This window comes from Branchiostoma belcheri, unplaced genomic scaffold, assembly GCF_001625305.1.
Source record: "Branchiostoma belcheri isolate BF01 breed outbred unplaced genomic scaffold, Haploidv18h27 scaffold58, whole genome shotgun sequence".
NCBI lineage: Eukaryota > Metazoa > Chordata > Leptocardii > Amphioxiformes > Branchiostomatidae > Branchiostoma > Branchiostoma belcheri.
This window is the reverse complement of record NW_017804220.1, coordinates 1039786-1050292: the sequence shown is the minus strand read 5'-3', so window position 1 is coordinate 1050292 and position 10507 is coordinate 1039786. Positions and strand designations below refer to the sequence as shown.

The 10507-nt window shown below is 41.0% G+C and overlaps 2 protein-coding genes across 3 annotated transcripts in view; both read right to left on the bottom strand.

Moving 5' to 3' along the window:
- Positions 1 to 3550, bottom strand: part of LOC109481824 (toll-like receptor 3) — a 15216-nt gene extending 11666 nt beyond the window's left edge. The window contains exon 1 of one of the 2 annotated variants that reach the window (XM_019784431.1): positions 3315 to 3550. The gene's annotated coding sequence lies outside the window, so the exon portion shown is untranslated. Of the gene's footprint in view, positions 1 to 228; positions 351 to 3314 lie in introns of those variants that run through there. The other variant, XM_019784432.1, reaches the window with a different exon arrangement.
- Positions 3551 to 6870: 3320 nt separating this feature from the next.
- On the bottom strand, positions 6871 to 8866 carry LOC109481849 (archaemetzincin-2-like). The gene is made up of 2 exons (XM_019784471.1): positions 7977 to 8866; positions 6871 to 7319 (listed from the first exon to the last, which is right to left on the bottom strand). Exons 1-2 carry the CDS (start codon positions 8670 to 8672, stop codon positions 7017 to 7019), a joined length of 999 nt encoding a protein of 332 aa, XP_019640030.1. The 5' UTR covers positions 8673 to 8866; the 3' UTR covers positions 6871 to 7016.
- Positions 8867 to 10507: the final 1641 nt, after the last annotated feature.

Genomic DNA, 10507 nt, shown 5'->3' with positions numbered 1-10507 from the left:
CGGGGAAATGGAGCTTCTCTTGCCGGCTACCTTCTCTGGCCAATCAATACCCTTTTTAGGCCGATTTCTACGATTTATTCACCCCGCAAAAGAAGTCTGGTGGAGACTATACGACATAACTCACGGTATACGTATAGCCATGGACCATGACGTGGAACTAGATCTGATCACGCAACAAGTTGGGACCATTTGTGGATTTAGAAATATTAAACATGTCTATAGACTTACGTTACATAGACGGTCCTGTTAGTCCTGTGTGACCTCACTTCAAGGCGTCTACGTACGATGGTTCCCAAGTTGTCAACACACGATATACATTACATGTAGTACTTTTCCACGGCCGGCCCTACGCGTACCTTTCTCACCGGGCGGGTTGCATAAAATGACGCCTTCGACGGGGACTCCCCGCGAACTCCGGGCGTCACAACCGCCGCACCCTGATCGTAAAATTCGTGCTTGACTGAATTCGAAGCTCCTGTACTAAGCTATTGAAACATACTCCGTTTGCAGAGCTATTTTGTCCTCCAAACATTGTCTCAAAGGCGTTTGAGTCAAACTTTTGTACAATATTTGACAGTGTCTGTAGTATTAGTACAGATACACCGTCACGGTACGCATGAGAGACAAGCACGTGCCCCGGACTTGATCCGAATACCTGAGCAGTGACCTGAAACCTATTTGCGTGTCGGCGTCACCAGTTCATCCTTGGTTCAACTGTTGTCTGAACAAATTACTTCACAAAATCCACGAAGTTCTTTGCACACACACCTTGAAGCATGCGTAAATGTACCGTTTATTCACTTGTGTGTAACGTTAACATATAATACAAGCTTTCGCGTGTGCTTCAGTTAGGATTTCGTGCACTCGAAAACCTCTATATAGCCTGGGTACCATCCTACTTGTATGCCGGGGCTCCCACACTCGCTTCCCAAACAAATACTTGTTAGGCAGTGAAGGATTTTTTTCAACACTGTAATACTTGTTAGCCTCCGTAGCAGGCTTATAGAACTGAGGGATTGGTGGTCTTCGGCTGTTTTCTGATTAGCCCAGTTCTGAAAACGGGGGTAATTCAACCAGGCCGGCTATGTTGTCTATATGCAATGAGAAAATACCAGTAGCACATAAAAGCTCCCAAAGATCCTGAAGACTGAACCACCCAGTTTTTGGCACGCTATGGACGCTAAATACTTGTACACCATTCATTGAAAGAAAATCCCAGGGCGTATTTTGCTATAACAGGAACACAAGAAATTGAAAGTGAAAATGTGATAGTGTCATAAATAATCACACTTTTCCTTTTTTTTTCATCTCTCATTTCCCAAAAATCAACTCGTGATCAATCCATGATAGTGTAATTGGTAATTACCCATGACGTCACCAGAAGAAACCGTCAATGGCGTTTTGAAATAATGACGTCATGACCAAACGGTGAGATAATGGAAAATTACAACATCATGCTCGACTGCATACAGTGACAAGGTAGACCGGCACGCAGAAATCGTATTTTTTTATAATCCAACATTTCATGACTAGACATGGTGACAGCACACTCAAGTTATATTATATCAACTTATTTTATGCCGCCACCAACACAGAGGATGGATACAGGACAAGACAATACACGGGAAAGTCGTGTAAAGTGCCTTTCCCAAGGGCACAAGATCGGTGGCATGTCAGGACTCGAACCGGGGACCTCAAGGTTCCGAGTCGAGCACGCTGCCTCTACCCCACACGACCCCACTCGTATTAGTTATTTCATATTTGTCACCGTTTCCTTTTATGAATTCATCACTAAGTAAATAATTAATTTTACTAACAATATAATAAATTTACTTTTCAAGTGTCAGCTTCGTAAGTCTGGCAACTCGATTCCATGACAGGTTTGATAAATAATATATACGTGACTATAAATTTCCCCAGATTTAGACTTGGTTCGTTGATGAAGGTTTGACATCTAGGAAAAACAATACTCCAAGACAATTCTACTGGATAAATTTAGACCGTGGTTGTTTCAGACAATGATATCATAGTAGGGAGCAACAGCGGAAAATTACAGAACAACGTTGCAAAGAACTTGGTGTTTTCTCGTACATTTGTACACAGAAAGCGTACTGTACTTGGCACTTCTCCACAAGTTTTCTAATTCTGTGAAAGCATGCAACATTTGGCAAAACCTCCTGCAGCTGAGAACTTCAAATAGGACACTTCCAGGTCCATTTCTATATATATTAAAAGGACAACAAGAAATGTTCTGTTCCAGCGAGCTCAGATAGCCATATGACCTATCGCTCAGTGCTATTGCGAGGGAAAGTCCTAGCTTTCTACCAGACTATCTACGCTGGTTATATGTAGGGAGAATATTGGCCAGGGGAGTTTGGTCGCCTTGGGGTTTGACTGGTGGGAAAGACCCAACCTTCCGCGGACTGACTCGCCTGGCCAATTTTTACTCTCCTTTTTGCCAAATGTTACGATCCATATTCCCGTAGGAAGGCCTTCCGCGGTTATCGCATAATCATATAATTACAATGATTATTGTTACAATATTATTCATTTTCTTTCCAAGGACGGCACACGGGCATATTCCCCGCTTTACGACAGCATGGACTGACTGGCAACAATCTAGACTCAGTCCGGACTTTCCTGATAATCAAATAGGCACCCTTGCCATGGGTCATAACGGTTAATCATTGAGCCATGGCCTAAATAACCAAGCGACATTTCACTCCAGAAGTATGCAGTGACCTCTCTGGTATATAGACATCGAAATAGAGGAATTTTGTATGTATAATAAATCAGTAACACCAAGGAGGGTATAGTAGTCCATTACAACCTCCGTGTAACGACGACTCATCTACACATACGCTAATTCATACTGACAGATCTCGAGGCTTGCTATCCTAATCTCTCACCACATCTTGTCATCTTGGGAGGGAGGGACATTTTCCGGACTGTCCCAGTTTTCCCGGCTAGCACTAGTACTAGTACTAGTAGTAGCAGGCCTACTGAAAGCTTGGATAGCTTGGTACCGTGGTTAGGGCGACCTCTCTTCGGAGCTGTTAGTAGTTTACCACCGCCCAGCTCATCAAATGGCCGCCCGGTGGGTGACTTGCGACCGTAGGATTTGAGTGAGTCTGGCGGCGAAGAGCTCCTGCAGCCCCGAAGAGAGCTCACCCAAATCGCGATAGACAGAGCACCAGGATAACTTGAGCTCGGAGTACTTAGTAGAATAACGTTAACCTGTAATGCAAGTTATTAAGCTAAACGGCTTCTTTAGGTATGTTACAAATGTATGTAGATTCAAAGTCCAAACTCACCTCACAATTCAGCACTACACAGACTGCTACCCTACAACTTCAGCCATGCGTACAGGCTTAAGGGCTTGTCTCCTGTGACATTTGCCCTTAAGAACCTCCGTGTCGTTTATATGATCTATGATCTGTTGTCACAAATAGAGACTCGTTCCCGGTCCTGTGGACATCACGTCTGATGTTGTTGACTGTTGTGGTCGTTGTTTGACCATGTCAGTACGTGGCTTGTGTCTGTCGTCGCATTAACCACTTCCTGGTGGAGTCTGGGTCCCGTGGGGTTTGGAAAAAAACCCGCCGCTAACTGGGCCGATTCAAGCTAAGTTATTGGCTGGATGACATAACCTAATTAACCGGACGCGATTATTAGACAGTGTAGTGTGTTATACAGTCAGGAGGCTATTATAAAAGGCTAGTTCTCGTATTAAACTGGACAAAAGATATGTAGTGCCTTACTAAAGAGGGAAAGTATAATAAGTTTAAATGTTTAAAACGTAACACAACATCATGTAAATATGCCGTATACATGCACGCTCATATTCCTATAGTCATAGTTTCTTAGAATAGTCCTATTGTATTAATCACAATTGTCATTGTGTACATTGTACCATGTACAACTGTCGAGCAATAAAGTTCATTCATTCATAAAGAATTAACGATATAATACTTGAGTTGAGGAACCGTTGCAGTTCAGGTATCACAACAACTAACGTTATACCCGTAGTTATGTACACAAAGGGATCGTAAAGGCCCTATTGTGTATACATGGTAAATTCTATCAGATTGTTACTCTCCGACATGTCCGAGTGGAGGTTAGATATCTATTCCCATGGGAACCACCAGGCGAGTTGCCGAGTGTGGCGAACCATATGGCGAATAACGAAAATATTCTTGTCATTTAGTTTGGCTATGTTCGTAAATATTAATGATATTTTGTGTGTTCCCTAAAACTACGTAATTCAGCCTTTTGTACAATGGATTGTATTATTAGGCTGCAATGTTGTTTTAGTTTTATGTCAATTTGCAAATAAACCATTTATATATCTTTTGACGTTTTTATAAAGTTTTTAGACGTTTTGTTGGCTTTTCTATTTTGTCGAATTTTCTTTCGTATGTAAACTGAAAATACGCCTAAAAGGCTAAAAAGGTAAAAAAAAAATACAGGCCAAACCATCTGCTTGGAGTGTACAATTTGGATATAAATATGTGGATTTGATTATAAAGTTATGGATGACACCCGCGCTCGCATAGATTTTCGTCCGTTTAAAAAATCATACAAAGCAGCTGCAAAACGAGCAGATAAATGCTGTAAAATAAATTTAAAAAAAGGAAAACGATACTTACATTTGTCTCACAATACCAAAATCCATTCCAAAGGACAAGAAGAAAATGTGAAGGAAATTGAAAATGAAGAGTCTATTATTATTCACCATGCCAATGTGTTTAGTCATTTATTCAATCTTCATGACCACTTAGATTTCATAATGAAGGCAACTTTTTTTATTCGCACGCTCGCATCAGTTTTGGGGTCTCAGATGATGTCATCCATATAATGAAATCAACATGGCCTAAGTGCGTCACAGACGTAAACAGGGTGCCGTGTCAAGGATAGCCCAGGACACTTTTCTCTGGAGTCCACATGTTATACGTCTTTCAGTTGGGCAACAAGAATTTGGAACCCCCATGGAATAGTAAACGGACAAAAGGTGATTAGCATAATCTACTCCACTTTGTGGTTTTCTCAACTCAAGTTAATGTTACATACATGTATATTGTATATCATGTGAAAGTCCAGGTATCATTTAAGGTTTCATTTTCCTAGTATGAGCTGCAGAAACACACCCAGACATACCAAAAACAATACCTCAATTTTTCATGGAGATAACCAATTTGATTTGTTGATTCACAGATGTGCCCACTTCATTTGCAAAAAAAAAAAACAATTTCAGGCTCTGAATCAATTTCAAAATGCTCATATTTTGCCCCCAAAGTTCAGAGTTGTTACTGTAACAGTTTCCCAGTTCAAAAGTGTTTTGATCAGAAGTTTGAAATCCATTGTTTAAATTGCAAACCAGTCTGGTATGTTGACTTCATGCCTCCTGTCAGTCTTTGGGGCTATCATAGGCGTGTTTAAAAAAAGAAAAATTCCCCCTGTCGCTTCATATTTTGTCTGAAATTATCCAAGAACCAACAAATCAGATTGGTGTGGCCTAATTATATACTAGTATATCTAGCTAGTGTCACCAGCACCAAATCTGAAGACTGGGTGCTTCATAAAACCTGCCATGTTTGGTTTGCTGTAGCGTGGTGACAGCGTGCAGTGAGTGTACTGAGCTAACAAAACTGTTCATTGTTCGGTGATCAGGACAAGTATAACATGTCACATACACAGCTGCAAACTTGCAACACAGAAATTTTAATAGATCCTCAAAAGTCGAACAAACAGTACAAAACATGGCCTTATGTTGGCAATTACAGTTCAACCTCGTTCATAATGACTTCTACCAACACAGTTGAACTTAAATAAAATATGGCCTGTTTTACAAAATTGCTATAGCCTATATTGACTTAGGCCCATAGGACCTCGATAGAAAGTCTAAAGAAAACACCTTGCTTACCACAAGATACAAGAAGCCTTACTTTTCTCACTTCAAAAATAGACTGACAATTCGTAAATACGGTCAAAACTACCCAAGAAGGGGATTAATTAAGGGTTAATGACCCGCCCCGAGGTGAATATGGTGTGATAAAGCCTTGTCAGTTGCTGTAACCACAGAATAAAGCCACCAAGTGAGCGCAGCGAACGAGGTGGCTTTATGAGGTGGTTATAGCAACTGACAAGGCTTTATCACACCATATTCACCGAGAAAGGGTGGGCCATTAACGCTATTATCATATAGCTTACACGATAGCCTATCCAAACTGATGCAGTAAGTGACACAATGTACAATTTACCCGTTGCACATGCTGAATAGAACATAGAAGATCATAGAACATAGTTCCATATGGAGTCACCTGAGGTCACTGGGTAGAGTTCACGTTAACTGGGTCACAGGCAGGGAACAGGTGTTCTTATGGGAGTCATTGGAACACAGCTCAAGTTATTTTTGGATTTTTTAGAACTAGAGCCGTGTTCTATTGGGTCACCTGAGGTCATACATGTATGCGGGTGATTATTGGGTTTGTTTAATGTATGGATTGGGATGAATAAATACCCGATTTTGACTCTATTTGTGACATTACGGCGACATAAGGAATGTGGAATGGAGCCTTCTGATTGGTCAACGTCACCCGGCTATATCAAAATTAATCTTGTATGTGTGCAGGTGGTTAGGATCCTAAATGCCTGTATGAGGGCCTGCAAGGGGAGGGGGAGTGATTACGAATTACGCAAAATTTTCGCCGCCTATTACGAATTATGTTAAAGTCTCAGAGCTGATTACGACTTTACGATTTGCGGCTGATGACTTTACGATTTGCGGCTGATGTCCAATTACGAATTACATTGATTTTGCGGAAGCTGCCTACGAATTACGAAGTCTAAAACGGCCTGATTACACCTTACGAAAAAGAGCTTGCAGGCCCTCTTGTATCTATAGAGAAAAATTATCTACTGTGTGGTCACATTGGCCAGGTGTGTATACTTGGTCACTTGCACAGATTTGACTGTATAGACTTAAATTGACTATGTTAAGGAAAATTTCACCAAAATCAGCTTCTTTCTGCCTCATCATGATTATCTAGAAAAGACAAGCACTTATCGAGCCAATTTGCAGAGTTGACAAAATACCGAGACTCCACTTCCTCACAACATTTCAACAGCATATCTCTCAACGTGAGGTATCTCTCCCTGATGTCAAACTTGCACATCTTCTGCAGTTTTCTCAGGCACACGGGGCAGAGGAACAGGGGCTGCCCGAAGGCCTGGTCCATGGAGGAGCTCTCGTTCATCAGGCACTGGAAGAAGACACAGTGGGACAGCCCAAACAGGTGGCAGGTCTCATGGCACAGGGACTGTAACAGAAACATGATTTAAATTTTATTTATTCACTCATACATAAACAACAATAAAAGCAAAATTCACAAAAGAAGGAATAATGAAAAAAATAAACGTGCAAAGTAAGGGAAAAGCCATTGTGGAAAACCCATATCCCCCCTTCATCATGTTCTTACATTATTACATTTATGAAGTATAAATAATTAAGTAAACAATAAGATACTAATAACGTAATAAACATCATAAAACTAGAAAGTGATATTTGCAAAGCAATATGAATGAACAAAAGATCTTGGATTTTAACATTGACATGGTATAGCCTAACAAACTACTACTCTGTTCATTCTCTATTCATTCACACTCCAAACACATTCATATACATGTACATGTATATGGTGACCAGCCCTTCTAACAACACTTGCTACATAATGCAATCTAACAACAGTGTCTGCTACTAGTTACCATGGTGACAGATGATCCAAGTCATGACCTGGAGTGTTTTAATGGTAGAAGAAACAATGCAAAAACACTAGCATCATAGGCTGGTTCTAGCTATTTATTGGTGGTACCAAAAAAAGGACAGATGCTTTTTGTTTTGCCCCCCTAAAACTGCATTGAATGCCTTTAATACAAGTTATCAATAAAGAAATATTTGAAAGCGACACATGCCCCACCTTGATGAGTTTCAGCAACATGACTGCTCTCTCATCTTCTCCCTCACTCCCACATTCCCTCACTCTTAGGCCATCCTCGTACAGCTTGGGTTCAAACCGTCCGAAGCTGATCACCGCGCTGCCATGAACAAATGACGCTTCACCGAGCACGAAGTTCAAGTCTTCTGACGGGTACAGGTCCGTCCAGGACACTCCGATAACAGAATAACCGTCGGCAGGGCACATCTTTTGTAAGTAAAGAAAAAGGTCTCCAACTAGAACTTGCATCTGGTTCGTTTTTTTATGCACCCGTTTTGTACAGTTAATGTTTTCCAGTGAAACTTCTGGTAGGATGTGTACGTCGAGTCCGAGAAAGAACGCCGAAGAAAAGTCTTTAAGAAAGTCCCAAAGTCTGCGACCAGCCACCGCGGTTTCAGTTATGGACTCGGGGAATGGACCAATGGGGAGAAGGAACAGGTTCCGTCCACGTTTCCTACGGAAAATGGTGTTGACAAACATGGAATATTTCCACTGGGAGTATGTCTGTCTGTGGATGGGATGTGCCAACGGTAGAATGGGGGTGAACAGGTTATACTGGTCCGGACTTGGTGCTGGGCTGTTCTGAAGACAGTCGCTACTGAGCTGATAGAACTTCTGAGTGACATTATCAAACTTTTTCAGACTTCCGACAACATATTTAGTGTTTTTGTCCTGCATTGTGTGTCAGAATCAAATGCGAGTTATTACAGCTACAAATGTGTACAAGATGTTTCACCATCAAAACTGTCCGTCAAACGTTTCTTATAGTAACTCTTGTGAAAAGTGATCTTCAACCAGTTTAGCTCAAATGAGCTTAAATGAACAGTTGAACTACTCTTCTACTGGACCAAGTGTTTTTGTCCAGCAAGTTGTTTTTGACCATTGTGTCAAAATCAAATTTTCAGCAACAGCTATAACCATGTTTCACCATCAAAAACTGCCGTCCACAGCTTTGGCTTGATGTTGGGCAGTCGGCAACTGTAAAGCAATTTGATGCTTTACAGTTGCCGAACTTAAACGTACTGTTGAGCTAACCTTCCACTGGGGTTTTTGTCCTGCATTGTGTCAAAATCATATTTTCAGTAACAGCTATAACCCTGTTTCACCATCAAAAACTGCCATCCATGGATTTAGCTGGAAGTTGTGCAGGCGGCAACTCTAAAGCTGTTTAATAAGCTTAGCTCAAATGAACTTAAATGAACAGTTGGGCTAAGTTCTTCCACTGATTTCGACAGCTTTACTCCATTTCCTTTCATTTAGTCGTCAGGACATGAGTACTTTTCTGGACACGGGAAGTTCTTGCAATGCTAGAAAACAAAAGAAAACATGGGATGTGACAGAAATAATAAATATCCTACAAATGCCTCCATCATGCATCTTGATAAGGCCACACCAATTTAATTTGTTGGTTCTCGGATTTTTTTCAGAAAAAATCTGAAGGGAAAAAAACCCAGGTCTAGGCATCCTATTATAGCCCAAAATGCTTCAATATGATTCAACAAATCAAAATAGGTGTGGCCTTAAATGGCAGTTCATTAATTAACAGAATAGACTGAGAGAAAAGAAACTTGGCAGGATTATTGGTAATATATCAAAAGACTAAAGGAAGGCTGTACCAAATGAATACAAAATGTAACTGTAGGTATTAATTTGATGTTTCATAATGTAACAGTACACAGTGTATGATTAAAAAGACAACAGAGTTAACAAAATTTCAAAACTCACTTCTTTATTCATTAAAAACCCTTCACAATAAATACTTTAAATCTACAACAAAAATGCAATTACAGATAAGTTATTACGAAAATGGATAAAAGCATTGGACAGAATAAAACACTGTCACTACATGACACAGTCTGCACTGATGACACTATTTTGACTGAAACTTTCAGTACACGTACATATTGTAGAAATGTCTGGGATAGTCACTCCCTCAATGACTTGGTGTGCTAGGGTCTCCCTACATCCCTTTTGCAATGGAATAAATGTATAATGTTTCTCCATCACCATACAGCACATCCTTCTCCATTTACGTAATTTTATTTGTCATGTTTCATGCCTGTCCATTCTTTGATGTTATCCTTTCTTCTCTTACATTGTCTATTCCTCTCTCGTCCTCCTTGTATTGTTCCTTGCATGATGGTTTTGACGCTGTAGGTTGATTTGGAAAGAAATCTTGCCACCAGTCCAAATTAGCAAGTAAGATTTCGTGGGACGGGCACAAATTGCACTTATTAAACTAAAGACTCAATCTTAGAAGGAGAACACAGGAAGTTCACGTGAAGGAACTGCTGCTGTTCTGAACCTGGGATGTCCACTGGTTTATCGGCGTCTGCCACATTTGCTGACTAGAAGGAAGCCGGTTGTACCGGTCGAGGGAGGTTCCGGGGTTCGCGGTTAATGATGGCAGTACTGTGGATCCTGTACTCGTACTAGGAGCAGTGGACAGTTTCGGACTACTGGTGTCGGACGGTTGTTGCGCGGCGTCACTCTCCCGTATGGCGCGGTGGAGG